General features: G+C 38.7%; 1 protein-coding gene across 4 annotated transcripts in view; it reads left to right on the forward strand.

The window, feature by feature from the left end:
- Nucleotides 1–18017, forward strand: part of LOC138033222 (adhesion G-protein coupled receptor D1-like) — a 34130-nt gene extending 16113 nt beyond the window's left edge. For 2 of the 4 annotated variants that reach the window (XM_068880990.1, XM_068880988.1), the window contains 13 exons: nt 411–542; nt 1011–1089; nt 1670–1781; nt 9000–9052; nt 9148–9274; nt 9704–9807; nt 10100–10202; nt 12004–12154; nt 13488–13572; nt 13974–14040; nt 15723–15799; nt 15915–16041; nt 16865–17856. In XM_068880990.1, coding sequence (XP_068737091.1) covers nt 411–542; nt 1011–1089; nt 1670–1781; nt 9000–9052; nt 9148–9274; nt 9704–9807; nt 10100–10202; nt 12004–12154; nt 13488–13572; nt 13974–14040; nt 15723–15799; nt 15915–16041; nt 16865–17134 — 1487 coding nt within the window. In that variant the 3' untranslated portion in view covers nt 17135–17856. Of the gene's footprint in view, nt 1–410; nt 543–1010; nt 1090–1669; nt 1782–8999; nt 9053–9147; nt 9275–9703; nt 9808–10099; nt 10203–12003; nt 12155–13487; nt 13573–13973; nt 14041–15722; nt 15800–15914; nt 16042–16864 lie in introns of all 4 variants that reach the window. The other 2 variants (XR_011128596.1, XM_068880989.1) reach the window with 2 other exon arrangements.
- Nucleotides 18018–18031: the final 14 nt, after the last annotated feature.

Here is an 18031-nt window from a genome sequence, read left to right on the forward strand (position 1 = left end):
ACAGCGCAGCAAAAGCTACTACCTGAGTAATTTCTTGTCTAGCAGTCGAAAATTCAACCACACTTTGAACAAATACCCTTTGCTTTCTTTGGTTCTACTTAAGAATCTCTTCTCAGATGTTATTCAAAGAAAGAGTAGTAACATTTAACTTCCTTGCATAGGTATTTTGTCTCATAGTGATACTTTACTCATTGGTTTTTGTGATAGATACGATCAATTGATTGCCTCCCTTAGGATGTTAGGCTTCTAGAAAATGTTTCTCAAACATAAAATTTTTGTGATTCGTTATCGACTAAGCTAAGCATCAACCTAATCAAAACTCACAGGCACACAGCTTCAGTATTACTGGTTTTCACCAGTCTTCTCTAACTTATTGATTCTTCATTTTTTAATGGCATGGGCACGAACAGTAATCACAATCCAGAAAATTGCCGGTGATCAAACAAAAGACGTTGTTTTCCCGCATGATGACGTTGGAACTTTGTTATCATCCGTGAGAAGAGCTAAGATCATTTTGCCTGCTGAGCTTTTCACTACCAGAGGTATGAAAAAACTATTACTTCTATGAGTAGGTCAATATTTATCGCATGTGAATAAACAACTCGAAGCAAAAACAATAAAAACAGGTTTAGAGGGCAATTGAACTGTTATTGAACTGTAAGGTCTGTAATCATACGATGTCTAATTATTGAAAATAAAAAAATGCGTACCCTTTAACAAAGCCAAAGCTCTGCCAAAGACGGCAACAACGGAGGCGGCGTGGTTCAGTGGTTAGGGCGTTGGGTTTCCAAGGGGTTGCACCTGGTTCAGAATCACGTTCTAACCTCTGGTTTGGATTTGTTTCCTGTTGTCCCCGATTAAACTCTACCTGCCAGTTGGGATTCTTAATCATGTTTCTTTCAATTATTAAAAGTGGGATGCCTGTGAAGTAGGTTGATAGCTAAGTGCACTTACACAATAAACAAAGCATTTTTTTCTGATATTGAAAGATTATTTCTATTTCGTGACAGATACCACAATTATGGTGGGCATTGTGTACAAAAACACTCAAGGACTTCTGCCTTATGAGAGTAATGCTGTTCTTGATGGGTGAGAAATGAATGCAGTTAATGTTTAAAGTACCTCGGTTATAGCCAGTGACAAATTTCTCCCTATAATTTGGCGGACATATCTTCAAAAATTTGGTCGTGTTTTCTTACTTTAGGTACTACTGATTCGGCCTTTTATCTATTCCTTTTTTTTATCCCAAGAATACTTTAAGTTCTCTCGTCCGCTTTCTTGTCTCGTAGCCCATTTCTAATTGGCCATGTTCCCTTATGCACCAAACCTTTTGACTTCAGTTGTTCAAAAGATGTGTAGGGCTATCCACTCCACAATTCAGGCGATATGAGGGCATATCAAAATAATTTGGGCTGTACGGTAGATGGTGATTTATCCAGTGGATGGCCTCATCTAACTTTTGAACAACCGAGCCCTGGAAGATAATAACTTTAGTCAACGCCCAAAGAAGCTGCACATCCAACGCACGGCTAAGCTTTCTAAGCTTTCTACCGGCTGCAAACCTCACCTCAACCTTGTTAGCTTTTCCCACATTCTGTTGCATTAGCCTTGTCTCAGTATCCGCCATTACTGTCTCCAAGGTATTGAAGAGTCTTTTCATTCAATACAGGAAGACTTTGAAAAACACAATACTTGGTACTCCAATCATCTCAAATACTATCATCCCAAACCATGATGGAGACCTGCAACAGAACATCACTATTATGTTTAATTTGCAAAAGGTACAGTGATTTGTTGCTGCTGATGCATTCGCATCAGCTGATTTTCTTAGTAAGATTATCTGTGAGAATGTCTCTATGCCTGAGTGCTTTGAGGACCTTAAGCCGGGACGGTGCCTACTAATTATTACAGATATTTTTGTCCCGGTTTGTGATTATGCAGGAAATGTAGATCTTAACAAGTGTTGTTGAAATCCAAAAAGAAAATTGGGGGTAACCACGCATTTTTCAAAGATAATTACAATTGATGAATAATATTTGTAAAAAGCTTTATAATACAAAGCAATGTATGGCGTTCCTTCTCAAATTGAAGCTTCATTATCTCTCAAAAATGCATGGTTACCCCCAATTTTCTTTTTGGATACCAAGAGTACTTACTAAGATTAACTTTCTCCGGATAGTTTTAAACCGCGCAAAAATATCCCTGTATAAGTACGCATCGGCGATAGGAAATCCGAGTATCTGGAGATGCGCAGAACGTATGCGCAATAACAATAGTAGGCACCGTCCTTAAAACATCTCCAAACTCTTAAGCCTGGTTTTCACTTGCAACACAAGCACAAAGCGCAAACGCAAGTAGCTTATGCCAGTGAAAACAAACGTCGTCATAAGCATCAAAATCAACCACGGAATCCGCCATTTTGTTCAAATGCTCAGACGCGGGGAATCTGCAACTAGTGCTTTAATTGGCCAGACGTAGCAGATTTCATTTTGCTTATGCTGCGTTTCGTTTTCACACGACGCAAGTATAAGCACAGGCACAAAGAATTGGAAAAAAAATTGACCCCTGTACTTGTGCTTTGCGCCTGTGCTTATGCTTGGGTCATGCCCGTTTTCACGGTGAAATAAGCGCTCTTATGCTGGCGCTTGTGTTTGCGTCGCTAGTCAAAAGATACACCATGGGATATGAGAATATTCCAAAGATTGCAGTGAGAATAACGATCTTGGAAGGATTCTCAAAAGATCCATCAAGATTATAAGAGTTGCCAAAAACGTCGAGTATCCTGGAGAATTTTTGCAGTGGAAGACCCCTTAAAGATCTAGGCAAGACTTCAAGTGGGGATCCATGTAAGGTCTTCAAAAACAATCTATGAAGATCAGGTTAGGAGGCAGCGGTTAATATGGCTTTCAGGATAATAACTCTTTATTGAAAATATATCCAACACAAAATCTTACAATTTGGTAAAATTTTAACCGTTACTGAAATGCTGTTAAAATTGGATTTTAAAAAGAAACAAAAACTTTTAAGAAAACTTCGTATACAGCTAGCTTCACATTTAAAATAAATGTCTCTAGAGGGAGTAACTGCCCGAGTAGAAATGAATCTAAACCGCTGCATTAACTTTTACGAGGCACTGGTCTATATGTAAAGTCACGTATCTTGTGAAGAGGTGTCGTTGAACCCCTAACACTAGTACTGTATGCACTGATCTTAAATTTTCGATGGGCAGGAGTGTTCTGAGTCAAGTTATAACAAAGTGGTAAGGTTCTCCGTCCTTTTGTGAGAGTTTCTTCGGTTAATGATGTAGAAAACGGTGACACTCGATACCCATGCCGCCATTTGTTCCAAGTACTAGCTCTCAGGATTGCTTCATAAAACACAATCACGTCCAAAATGCAGTTAACTTTATGGACATCCATTTGGGCATTTAAAATGAAGAAAATGGACTCTAACCTTATTGAGCAAATATATTGAAATCCAATGAAATCAGATGTTGCAAGAGAACTCGGTTGCATATTTGAACATGTTCAAAGATTATCAGTATTCTTACCTCGATTCACTCAATAAATTCACCGTGAACAGTCACGTTAAGACAAGGGTCTTAATTTCAGACTGGATAGAACAAATTACCAAATCGAACGTGCATGGTTCAGCGTTGTCTGTGCCTTTTTCGACAACGATATTCCTTTCGACCACAGTACAGACCAGAGTACAGACAAGTTTCGACCAGAGTACAGACAATGCTGAACCACATTCGAATTGTTTTTTTTTACCACAATATTCAACGTCAAAGAAAATGTTTATTTCAGAGCGTGACCAAGATCATGACACAAAGAAAGAGAAAGCGTTGTCCATAACTTGTTCGCAATGCCAATCTGATTGGTTCATTTCCCACAATGAGCGTTCCTGATTGGCTATTACAATTGCGTGACACATTGACGGGAGCATGACGCGAGCAGCGTTGTCTAGACTCTTATCGACAACGGCAAATTACCCAATCAGATTACAAGCATTTGTGGTAATAAAGCTAACTAGACCCTCCGTGAGGGTACACTGGGTTGCCTGTGGTACGTGCACCGTTCCAGACAATTTTTTTCAAGTTTGGGCGGTCATTAAGAAGTCATACCAGACGAGGCCCTTTGGCTCAGAGGTCCTCACACGTTCGTACGACGAAACAGACCTGTCCTTGCGTAATATGTAGCTCTAACAGTGCACGATATTGTTTTGGTATTGTCTATCATTGTAGTGCCATGGTAGAAGTCTTGGGTAAATAGTCTGAGAAGACATGTGGTTACTAGCAAAGTACTGAACCCAGAAAGATTGAAGAAAATAAATGGGAAGTGAGAAACACTGGCTTCTGGGCTGACATGTTGATAAACTTCTTTTGACCACAAGTTTAAGCGTGCCCTCTGAGCATCTGACAGCTTTGTAATACCGAAAATTACTGAAGTTAAGCCCTGTTGGGCGGGGTTAGTGTTTGGATGGGAGACCAAAGAAATACAGAAGCATCGGACACGCTGACAAATGCGAACTCAGCGAGGTACAGATTTTGTTAGCGTGCTTTATGCAAAACAAATATTGACGTAAAAGTAAATAAATATTGATACACAGTTTTAGGAGCAGAAGGAAGTTTCCAGGACGATCGCTCGAGAATAACATATTTACGACATGAAAACAACATTTATTTTGAACCGTGAATATAGAATACAAAAAGTTACGATCAGCGACAAACATTTTGGGTTCAGGTTGACAGTCAAAACTCTCCAAGACGAGGTTATTTATAGCCAGGTAATTCCATCGTTTTGGGGATAGCAGCTACTTTATTATTCATCAGTGTCAGATTTTTTTTGCCGATTTTGGGGGTCATTTTGTTGAAACTCAAGCAAGCTTCCAACAGACCTGTTTATTTTCGTTACACTATACCACAAAAATGCTCCCGTATCATATTTCAACACACGTATGCAAATTTGTTAAGCTCGAAAATTACACAACATGATATTAAAGTTCACAAAGGCTGGAAATATCTCGGCAAAATCCTTTTCCAGCGAAAAATTAATCGAAACAAACGACATATTTACTATTAGAGGCAAAAATACCTTCCTATTTCAATTGCGTGCGTGCAAACAAGAGATGCAATTAAATACATTTTTGACAGTTCACATCAAAACCCTTTTCGACTCGCAACGCTGACCGTAAATAATGAAGCACAAAAGCGACAACAACTTTCATTCAAATAATTCTTCACTGTCACATTTCCAAATATTTTACACCTTTGCAGAGTTGAGTAAAATACCGGTAAATGTAAATTGTCAGACAACTATGATGCGACTTGAGTAAACACTGTGATGCATTCTTGTAGGCGTTCGATTCCTTCAATGTTAATTTTTTAAATCATAGTTAGTAACTATGGTTAAATCCATAAAAAAATTGCTATTTGATTTCCGTGTTTTATATAATACCAAGTTACTAAAATATTAGAAACAAAGCTCACTTGATATCCAAAGGCGAAAAATGAAATTGTTGTCGAAGACCATTACTCGTCTCTTAAAATCCAGATATTTCAAGTTTTCAGCGCTGTCTTGCTCATCCAATTGACGATCCATTCTTGAGCTCCATGAGGGTATATTTTGTTTAAAGATCCACGAAAACGCCATTCACGTCAATGGCTTATTAGTGAAATTTCCAATTGTTATACCGGAAGACTGTGCAGAGTTGAGAACAGGTAAATACAAATCTAACAAATAGCGAGACAACTGAGATAACAGATCCACTATATGGATTCCTTCTCTGTCTTTGTTGAACCCATACTGAGTTACCAGAGAACTGTTCATTTGGTTTGAGTGTTGTACAAAACACCACACTTGGCAAAATTTTAGGAAGACAGCTCAGTTTGATTACGGCTCGACGGGCGACAGATTGTTGTCGAAGTCCATTACTCGTCGCTCCTAACATTCGACCGCCACTCTTGTTCAGTATCCAATTCGCTTGCCATTATTGAGCTTCATAAGGGTACATTTTGTTCAAAGATCCACTAAAACGCTATTCGCGTTACATGTCTTTCAACGCCATTGCCGGTTAAGTTAATCGTTCTACTGTGTACACCAGAGAAATCTACGCATTTCCCACTACCCTCTCGATCCTAAGAAAATACGCGTAGAAGGCTCTATGCACAAACACACCACTTAGCAGGGGAGTGACAGGCAAGACTTTTACCGACACGGAAAAAAATAAAAAAAAAAAAAAGAAAACGAAAAATAACTAGACCCTCCGTGAGGGTACACTGGGTTGCCTGTGGTACGTGCAGCGTTCCACGTAATATCTTTCAAGTTTGGGGGGGGGGGGGGGGTCACCCAGAAGTCATACCAGAAGTCATACCAGAAGCCATACCAGCAGAGGCCCTTTGGCTCACAGGTCCTCACACGTTCGTACGACGAAACAGATCCTTTTCTGAGGTTAAAAACCTGGCTACCGGCCTATTAATTAATCATTTGTCAGAAAGAAGAAATTCCTGTCCTCTTTAAAAAAAATTGACACGCATTGCTTACGTGTGGTAGTGAAGTAACACAGCGATTTATTCTATAAAGCTGTGTGTTGTCTTCCAGGAGATTCAAGTTGTCCTTGCGTAACATGTAGCTCTAACAGTGCACGATATTGTTTTGGTATTGTCTATCATTGTAGTGCCATGGTAGAAGTCTTGGGTAAATAGCCTGAGAAGACATGTGGTTACTAGCAAAGTACTGAGCCCAGAAAGATTGAAGAAAATAAATGGGAAGTGAAAAACATTGTCTTCTGGGATGACATGTTGACAGTTGTCTTTGCGTAATATGTAGGTCTAACAGTACACGATATTGTTTTGGTATTGTCTATCATTGTAGCGCCATGGTAGAAGTCTTAGATAAATAGCCCCTTGAGAAGACATGTGGTTACTAGCAAAGTACTGAACCCACAGAGATTGAAGAAAATAAAAGGGAATCGAGAAACATTGGCTTCTGGGCTGACATGTTGATCATGCAACTTCTTTCCACCACAAGTGTAAGCGTGCACTGACAGCATCTGACAGCTTTACAAACAAAAGTTGAAAGCTGAAGTTTATACCTGTTCGGCGGGGTTAGTAAGAAATATACCACTCAGTAACAGAAGCATAGGACCGAAAATTCTATTTTCATGCTATCAACTGCGAACCAAGCAAGATACAGATTTTGTTAGCTTGCTTTATGCAAAACAAATATTGATGTAAAAGTAAATAAATATGGATACACAATTTTTAAGAAGAGCAGAAGGAAGTTTCAGGACGGTCGATCGAGAATAAAATATTTTGCCATCGGTAACAAAATCTACGACATGAAAACAACATTAATTTTGAACCACGAATATAAAAAGTTACCATCAGCGAAAAACAGTTTGGGAGCTTTTAGTTGTTTTGTTGTAATTGTACAAGTTTGGCTGCACCGAGTAAATCGCACATCGAATTCAGCGGGTGCTCTGATCAAGTTACCGCGTTATTTTACCGCGGCATGTTTACTTGCGAAACAGTGAAGCAACTGTGTCAAATGAAGCCAAGCTACCGGGTTTTTGTTTTTGTGAGTTTTCTTTTTCTTTCTATTGTTATAAATTTTGACAAGAAATGTGCGAATTCAACACAAAGATCACAATAGCCCAACTCTCAGAGGTTGACCATTGTTTCTGGAAAATCAAAAATTTACTCTCCAAGACAAGGTTATTTATCACCAGGTAATTCCATCGTTTTGGTAATAGCAGCTACTTTATTATTCATTAGCGTCACAATCTTTTGCCGATTTTGGGGGTCATTTTGTTGAAACTCAAGCACGCTTCCAACAGACCTGTTTATTTTCGTGACTTATGCGTTACCACAAAAATTCTCCCCGTATCACATTTCCACACATGTATGCAAATTTGCTAAGCTCGAAAATTACACAACATGATAACTTTACAAAAGCTGGAAATTTCACAGAAATATTTTCCACCGAAACATTTATTGAAACAAGCAACATATTTGCTATAAGAGGCAAGAAACCCTTCCTATTTCAGTTGCGTGCGTGCAAGCGAAACACACAATCACAAAGCAGATGCAATTAAATAAATTTCTGACAGTTCACATTCAACCCTTTTCGAAAGAACCTTGACCGTAAATAATAAAGCACAAAAGAGACAACAAGCTTTCATTCAAGTAATTTTTCCCTGTCACATTTACAATTTTTTTTAACCTTTGCAGAGTTGAGTACAAAATGAATGTTACTTGCCAGACAAACAGGCAAACGTTAAATAGATGCGACGTCAGTAAACACTGTGAGACACACAACAGAGATCACAGATCTACCTGTGGTGTTCGATTCCTTCTCTGTCTTTGTTGAACCCGTAAGTTACCAGAGAAATTTCCATTTGGTTTCAGTGTTGTACGTAACACCACCTTAGGCTTGGCGAAATATTAGAAGTACAGCATATTTTGATTTCGGCTCGACGGGCGAAAGATTCACGCTGTGAAAGTCCATTTCTCGTCGCTTTTAAGATTCCAGATCTTTATGTTTCACCGCCTGTCTTGACGTTCCTTTCTTGAGCTCCAGATGGGTACATTTTCTTTAAAGATGTACTAAAACGCCATTCGCGTTACAATGACTTCCGACGCCATTACAGGTTAATTGTGAAGAGCACGCTACGCATTACCCCAGCCCCCTCAAACCTAACAAAATACGCAAAGAAGACTCTATGCACAAAGACACCACTTAGCAGGGGAGTGACAGACAAGACTTTTACCGACACGGAAAAAAATACTAAAACGGAAATCTACCCATTTTCCGACTGGGTTTAGCAACCCAGTAAAAAAACGACGAAATTAAAGACAGATTCCGACTGGGTTGGCAACCCAGTAATAAGCTTTAGCGAGTCAGTCTCGGATTTCACTGGTAGACGGTCAGTGCACTTGTCTTGTGCTCTTATTTTTAATTCTTACTTTTTGATCTTTCTTTTTACTTCTTCTTAAGCCATCAGGAGCTGAGGACAAGCCATACTGTGTCTTTTGGGATTTTAAACAGAAGTACGCTTGCTTTTTTCGCAAAATCGCTATCAGTTGCATAATAGGTGTCCAGCCCTCTTTCGGTTGATAATGATAACGTCTTGTACTTTTTTTAGAACTCTGTTCAATGGTTCCTGGTCAAGTGATGGATGCTCATTGTTTAATAAGTCTGGCACCAGAGTTTTGTGCACTTGCAATCATCTTACAAACTTTGCTGTTCTGATGCAAATAGGACAAACAAAGGTTGGTATGATGTATTTCTCAGCTTCAGCCAATGCCTGTATACCTCAACTGGGGATTGTTTATATATATAATAATAATTAATAGACGGCTATTAGCATTTTTATTATCAAAACGTTCCAGGTAATCGCTGCCAGAAAACAAATATGGAACGAGTAATAAAAGCATAAGGCGAACTAAAAATGACGATGTCTATTTGCCTGCCAATTTTGAGTGTGTCCGATTTCTTATGTCGTCGGGAAGCGTATCCAAAACTACAGTGTAATATCTTGACGTTTTTTAAATAATAAACTCTTAAATCAAACCGTCATTTAGGAGAGTTACAGCCTTACAGCCTGATAATTTTCTGGTAAAAACGATCAGACAAAGAACGTTTGAGTAATCAGTACGGCAATAATCTGAGCCACTTTTCACTCTCTTTTGGCATTACAGGTTCCTGCCAAACACCAAATTGCCTTGGATATCATTACCTATGTCGGATGTGGTCTATCGCTAGTGGGAGAAGTCCTAACTGTTATAGCATATCTTGTGTTAATGTGAGTGGAATTCAGTTATTCCTGTTACATCATTTTAGTAAAATATATTTATTTATTTATTTATTTATTCACTTGTTTACTCATTTATCACTAGCAAGCATATTATTTATTTTAAAAAACAAAAGATTCAAAAGAAAAAATTAAAAGATTCCACTTACTCTGGCGACATCGTTTCGAATTGGTTGACATCTTGGATCCACCACCGTTGAAACCAAACTTCCCAAGAACATAACCAATTACTATGGCACTTCTTGTAATTGTCTCTCCTTAGTAGTTCTTGTTTTTGCCTTAGGAACCTAAACCAAGAACAGTGCCAAATACGACTCAATCTTGTGGTTTCTATAGCAATTGCACAAGTGATATTTCTTACAGGGATTGATGCTACATCTTCGCAGGTATGTTGTTGCAAAGCCAAGGTGACAATGTTTTGAAAACTCAATAATAATAATAATAATAATAATAATAATAATAATAATAATAATAATAATAAAACAAGAAAAAAAAATAACCATTGGCTAGTTAAGACGAGCCGTAATCTGAACTTTGGAACCCTCCAAAAGGCCTGCCTCCTTGGAACGGCTACGATTTTGAGTTATGCACTGAATGTCTAAGGTTGCGAGTTGCAACTTGATGCTCGGTTGCAATTAAACTTTACCAGCTTTTTAAAATCAGTTGCGAGTTCGTCTGGGTCGGCTGCATCAAAATATATCACTTTTTCAGCACAAATCATTCACAGCTCCGAGAAAACAATATGACAAAGTGAGCTTGCGTTAACTGGGAACCCTGTGCGTAAACGAGCACATGGAAAGCTGGAGCCCATGAGTAGGAGCGAGTAACTCCCATACTAAGCCTATGTCACAGCGTTTTTTCAGACCAATTAATTTTTAGACTACTTTTTCCGCCAAAAAAACAAAGGCAGTTCCGGTTCGGTGACGCTATGACGTCAAGTTACAATCAAACTTCCAGTAAGCAGACACCCTCGGGACCAAGGTAAGTGTCCACTTATGGGAGGTTGAAAAAAAAAAGTGCAATAGAGGGTACATAATGCACCACAAGTCTTTTAAAGATTTAAATTAAGGCAACTTGTAATTGTGTTTCAAGGTGTAGACAGGCAAAACTTGACTCCTATTGACTCCTACTGACTGTCAACATAAGAAATTCAAAGACTTGCTCAGAGCTTTGCTCTAATAAGAACATCTTTCGAAGACTTCACTTTTTAATGTGAAATTAAGGACGTTCGCGCGAAAATTTTTCAACATTGATTTTTTTCATGCCCGGAAAAACACCCAAAATGTGACAAAATCGGGCTTCGTTAGCGAATAAGGCCAGTGTCTGTAAACCCAAATATATTGCAATTAAATCTTTGAAGTGAAATCTTCTCTGCCAAATATTGTTTAAGTGGACTTATTAAGTGAATTTAGTCAGCTGGTGAGGTTCCTTAAAGATCAAGTTCGCATTTAGCGACCACAGTTTCAAGCGCCTTGCAGCCGCAAGTTGGCAGGATTTGATGTCCCGTGAGCAGAAATCTTGAAATTTTTTTAACTTCCCACATTGATTTTTTGTTCATTTTTGGACAACGTGGAGATAATTCTAAATAAAATCCGTTTCTGGAAAGAAAAATGGGTCACCGAACGTCCAAGACAGTTAAATCCAGCCAAAGCTATAGCAATGGCCTTTTGCCCTATCATTTCTCATTTTATTACTTAGCGCGCGTGCTCGTGTATGACGTGGCGTGTGCATTTGCGTGCGCAGTAAGGATGCGCAGAAACAATTGGCGCGAACGTCCTTAAGGGAGGGTTTTTAAAGATTTCTCTCAGTAAGACCTGGTTTTGTACAAGATGCCATTTGTTCATTAGAATATGTTTGAGATTCAAACAATATAGCCTAATTGAGGGACCCTTTCACAACTTCGGACATCAAGGAACCTACACATAATCATAATCATAATTACATTAAAAAACACTTGCCTTGAGGACAGTAGTACTCGAAGAAGCCTGAAAGCGGTGAACAGTACAAATGTACCTGAAGCTTTTTTGACTGCTCTTGCAGAGAATTGTTCGATTTTCTCTTTCTCCATCCACTACTAATGCAAGGTTAGACACCAAAGTATAGCGACAGCAAACCCATTTATATTTTCCTACGCTGTGCGCTAATTACCAAGCCAGTCCGATAAATTCCAGTTGTTGATTTTACCAGACAGTCTGCATCTTCGTGGCAGTCTCAATCCACTACTTCTATCTCGTTGGCTTTGCTTGGATGTTGACAGAAGGCCTCTACCTTTACTTAATGGTTGTTAAAGTCTTCAATGCTCTTCTTAAAATGACGCTCTTCTATGGGTTCTGTTGGGGTAAGTAGAAAAACCTCCACAATTTTGCATCAGCATTGTTTTTTTATTTTCTCTTGGGACCATTGTAAGTCCCAAGAGAAACTGCAAACAATGCCTATGCAAAATTTTGGAAGGCAAACAAAGAATATTGTTGTGTTCTTGAAAGTGCCCCATTAATAATAATAATAATAATAATAATAATAATAATAATAATAATAATAATAATAATAATAATAATAATAATAATAATAATAATAATAATAATAATAATAATAATAATAATAATGGTTTATTCACAGTATATCCACAAAGCGGCTCTTCACCTGTGAAAAGCCTAAAAACTAAAGCTAAATTAACCTATACTACGAAATATTTATGTACAATATTATAACTGATCACTAACTATTAACAAATTTTCATACATATCGCAGCGTGGTGCGTGCTTAATTGAATTTCCTTACATAAGGTGCAAAACGCGAGAAATAAGACGGTATTTCGCAAGCGCTGGAAAAAGAATGGACAGTACTGAAGCTGAAAAGTTCGTTGAAAAGCAACTTTTCAGATTCCATTTATGTACAGCTTACTGCGTGGCGCCTGCGCGAGCTTTTAAGTGCTCCTTACAAAGGGTGCAAAAAAGGTGAAAATCGGAACAGTTTCTTACATGCGCGGGTAGAGAATTAAAAAGTATTTAATAACACTTTTTCTCTTTACCTTTATTTTTCATTTTACCACGCAGCATAATAACTAATTATTTACAGTTTTATATCGTATTGTTCATGAGATCAGAATTATTACAAAGTGCAAACAAGGAACACCATGACACTGGGAACTTCGTTCCAGATTCATTGTGAATACTGTGTAGGTTCCTTGATGTCCCATGACTTTAGGAAGAAGGGTTAGGAGACTGGGCCCGCAGTTTTACCTCCTTATTAAACAACACTAGACTAAACATCTTCAGCTATCACAAGGAAACGAGAACTTTCTCCTCAGTTACTTTACTGCCCCGAGTATTAGTCCGACCGGAAAATCGCTTAACGACCTCTAGGCTTTATTCAGTTACGGGGGACCATTTGCCAACAGGGGCCACGAGGTGATCTGACTTCTTGGTGGCATATTAATCATAATGCTGAGATCGGTAATATCTCCAAGATCACAGAAGATTTTTAACACTGCCTCAAACTCTAAAGGTAAACCAAAAACAAGATGTCTCGATGACATTGGTAAGAGAACATTTCAGGTCAATTTGTCCAAAACATTGCAGCAATGAGTTATGAACAAGCCGGTAACGACATAATAACCATGCTTCGGCATAGTGATCAAAGAGTGATCTAACAACACACGTATATTTTTCTAGGCTTTCCAGGTCTTCTGGTCTCTATTTCTTTGGCGATAACTACCGCAACATCGGACGGTGTTATGAGCTACGTGAATAACAACTTGTGAGTGTGGCATAACATATGAATCACTCTTACATTTTCGACATCCTCGCCCTACTCTCACAAATTACGCTTTGTATGGGGAAGATATCGTTGACGTCACCTATTGTCATTACTGTGAGGACAAAAAGCAGTTTAAGCAGAGTCAGAATCTGGAAGAACATTCTCTTGTAACTTCGCTTGCTCTGGATAAGCCACTGTTAACCAATCATGCCCTCTTGATTACCAAAAGTGCCCTCGTGATTAGGAAAAAGTGCCCTTCGTCTCAGCCAATCGACATTCAGTAATTTGCCCCGTAATTATGTGATAACATGAAAAATTCACAGAGCAAAAGCGGATATTATAATTAAGAATTCATGAACTTAAAACGTTCTTTTCTATTGCGATTCTCTCTCTTCTGACAGCTGTTGGGTTTCCTTCTCTAACAACTTGGTATGGACTTTTGCAGCTCCCGTGCTCATCGTCTGTTTGGTAAATGTTCTCACACTTTTATCCATGGCTGTTAAGTGTTTTCGAAAAAATGGTGAAATGTCCGACTTTTCGAGTAAAGGTTGGAAAACTGACTTCTGTAACAAAGTGCATATAATATAATTATAATATAATATATAATTTTATTGCTTCTATAGCGCATGATACATGAGAAGATGCTCTCGTGCGCTTTACAATGACAAAAACTAGAATTCTACTATTTACAATCAAATCAGTTACATGAAAAATGGAAAAATCTAAAGCTAATTAATATTCCAACTATAAAATTGCATAATATCAACTATAAATTCATACTTGATCAGATATTCTGTAAATTATAAGCTTTCCGAAATAAATGAGTCTTAAGGGCTTTCTTGAATGTTTGTACGTTTTGAGAATGGCGGACTGCACGTGGTAATTTGTTCCATAAAGCTGGTGCGGCCGCTACAAAGCTACGATCACCTAATGTCTTTAGAGTTTTTACTCGAGGAGGCTGAAGAAGAAGCTCATTGGTAGATCTAAGATTATATGTACACTGAGTCCTAAGGGTGATCAATTCAATTAAATTAAATACGGTGGTGCAAGACCATGGATTGCTTTAAAAGTAATGAGCAGTATCTTAAACTGAATGCGAAATTTAATGGGTAACCAATGTAACATTTTAAGGGAGGGGGAAATGTGATCGAAACGCCCTACGTTACAAATAAGTCTTGCTGCTGAATTTTGTACCCGTTGGAGTTTGTAAAGTTCGGTGGCTGGTAGACCGTATAGTATACTGTTACAATAGTCCAAGCGACTCGTGACAAGGGCATTGACCAGGATCTGCGTGGTTTCACGACTGAGGAATTTCCTAATTTTTCTTATGTTATACAAGTGAAAGAAGGCAGATTTGCATAGGCGATTGATGTGGCTGTTTAGTTTGAGCTGATTATCGAGCCAGCATCCCAGGTTCTTGACTTCAGAAGACGATAAGACTTCCACCGTTCCCACATTGATCGAATCAATGTTGACTTTCGCCAGTTGCTGCCTAGTCCCAATAACCAAAAATTCCGTTTTGTCATCATTTATCTTCAAACGATCAGCCAGCATCCACTTCCTTATGTCGTTGATACACGCTTCCATGGCTACCACTGCGTTGGCGGCATGTTCGGGATCGGGTTTAAACGCAACATAGAGCTGAGTATCATCGGCGTACGCATGGACTTGGGGGAGGTGTCGCTCAATGATGGTAAAGAGCTTGCTGGCGTAAAGAACAAAGAGAAGAGGACCTAGGCAGGAACCTTGAGGGACACCACATTTCACTTCGAACTTTTTAGATGTATGACCATTGATCGACACTGACTGGGAGCGCTGGTATAAATACGACTTGAACCACGAGAGCACGTTACCAGAGAAATGCTAAGAGAGCAATGGAAACCAAAATTCCCTTTTTAAATATCAGTTTTGCGCATTTTCTAGTCACAGAGATCAGGAAGAAATAAATAAGCAAAGACAGCTAAGGTCTTTTCATTTGTGTCTTATAGCTAGCTAGAGATTTCAAAAAGCGTCAATCCAAAAAAAACTTGACAAAAAGACACGATAATACAATATTCTGCATCTCACTAAATATTAGCCATTGCTTGCTGACCAGTATACAAAGTTCATACATCAGTGTCCAACTTTTAATTTGTCTCGTCTTCCCTTAGGTAAACTCGGTGGTTCTGTGGAGAGTAGTGTGCGAGATGACAAAAATGCAATCCTCAAAAGACCTTTCCAACGTCAGGTAAGCAGCACCTCATTCTTTCGTTCGGCTGTTTAACTATACACTCCTTCTATAAACAAAATTATCAAAAGAGCTGTCTCATCAACGGTGCTTTGTTTGATACCATTTCATTCAGGCAGGGTTTGAAAGCTTGTGTAGTTTTGTTTCCTCTCTTGGGAATGACCTGGGTGTTTGGCGTTCTGAGCATCACAGATGCAGGTCTTGCAAGTCAGTATATCTTCACCATTCTGAACTCACTTCAGGTAAGCAGCGCTTTTCAAGCGAAAATTCCCTCTCTTTTGGTAAACGATCAATAAGTCAAGTTCTCATTTTGGTAAAGATTCCCCACGGTGATTTCCCTGGTTGCATAACTTCCATGAAGGTACTTGTAATTTGCGACCATTCCCATAGCTAGCGCTCTTCTCCATTCCGCGAGTTACTCCGTTGCTGGAAGAACAGTCATCATTGAAGGACTACACTTCTTCAAGGGTAGCAAATCGAGAGCAAATTGACGGAATCAAAGATCTATTTCCGACGGACAGCCCCTTCGCAGGCTTCTCCTCAAGTATCCAAAGAAAGCTGGATCCAAGAATGAAAGTGACGTCTTCTCATATTGTTACGATAGCGCAATTCACAACTGAGATTCAGATAAATTTCCAGAAAGAAACACCAAAAAATAAAAACAGACAAACAGAATATTTATATTTGATAAGGTACAGATTTACACTTTTCACCGTCAATTTTACGAGCTGGACAGCCCAGTAAAAACCACGAAGAGTATTTGTGGTTCGAATGCCTCCTGATAAAATTCCCAAAATTCTAAAAATAAGTACATGACATTATAAAAGGATAACAATTATGCCGAGAATAACACCTAATCCCACCAAGAAGTTCAGGCTGTGGTTCAACTTCTCGGCTGCACTTGTAAATAGCCAAATGGTTTGCCTCCTGCAAGTTGGGATTTTAAAAAGTTGTTGTTTGGTTCTGCTTCAATGATTAAGTTTCATTGGCCCTGACAAGCTCCTATGGGAAGTGGTCGATTAAGTAAGTATGTATGTCTTTTAAAAATGTCTGCCTTTTTTTCAGGGGTTCTTCATTTTTGTCATGCACGTTTTACGAAGCGGAGATGTCAAAGCAGCCTACTATAGAAAGAAGCAAAAATGGGAAGCGACAAAGAACAGCAACTTTCCCAGCTCACGCTTGGTTGCAGATGCCTCTCGTGAAATATCTGAGAACAATAGCTTGAGTGCTACCCAAGCAAACAAATCAAGTGTGGACCCACTTTTTAGAAGACACCAGGTTTCCCCAGTTAACACTGCCACGAGACAAACATGTCTTACATCCATCGCTTCCTAACTCAGTGACAAATGCTCAGACACTTTTGGCAACAGGAACTAAACGACTGAAAGCTGTCAAGCCAAACAACATGGATAAAATTTAAAGCCAGGAGCTCCTCCATAATGGCATTTTTTGCCAACATTAGCAGAGCAAGATAAAATAAGCAATAGATATAGCTATGTAGGGGAAAACGTCGACCAGCCACTATAATACTGATAATAGAAGAAGGCTTGTTCATATTACATAGTCATTCTACAAGTGCAGACAATTAAGGATGCAGTCGGGTTTGGTTAAGTTTTAACTCATGTCTTTTCGCGTAAGAATTATGGACGTTTCTTAGGCAATTGATATTCAACGACATTACAGAAAGCAATTATACTTCCCGGGGGGGGGGGGGGGGTAACCCGGTTATACTGTAGCCGCGTGAAGAAGCGCATCTAGTTACATTGCCAAAAGTCCAAATCCGTAACGAAAGCTTTTCAATCAGCGTCATCTATAAATTTTTAATAACAACTCAGATGATTCCAAACCTCAGTCGTGTGTTTTATGCATTTCTGTCGAAGAAGCGCCGAAGCGTCGTGGTTTCTCGATGGTTTCAGATCACGGTGGTTCAAGAAAGAGTAACCAGCTATTGCCGAGTTATCGAACTGGTAATATTTCGATTGTTAAAAACGAAGAAAAGAGAAATATCAAATTAAGGAAAAGGCTGGGGTGGACAATAAAGAAACACATAATTAACAATAGAAGCGTGGACAATGTCATTTACAAATATGCTAACAGTTATAAAGAAAAATAACAGTCTGGTTATCATAGAAAACTGCGCCTCACAATAAAGAGCTAATTGTTAAATTATAGGGCTCGACCACTTTTTACAAAGAGTAACAAATACATATCATATATCATTACATTTACACT

The sequence above is a fragment of the Montipora capricornis genome, chromosome 14, assembly GCF_036669925.1.
Source record: "Montipora capricornis isolate CH-2021 chromosome 14, ASM3666992v2, whole genome shotgun sequence".
NCBI lineage: Eukaryota > Metazoa > Cnidaria > Anthozoa > Scleractinia > Acroporidae > Montipora > Montipora capricornis.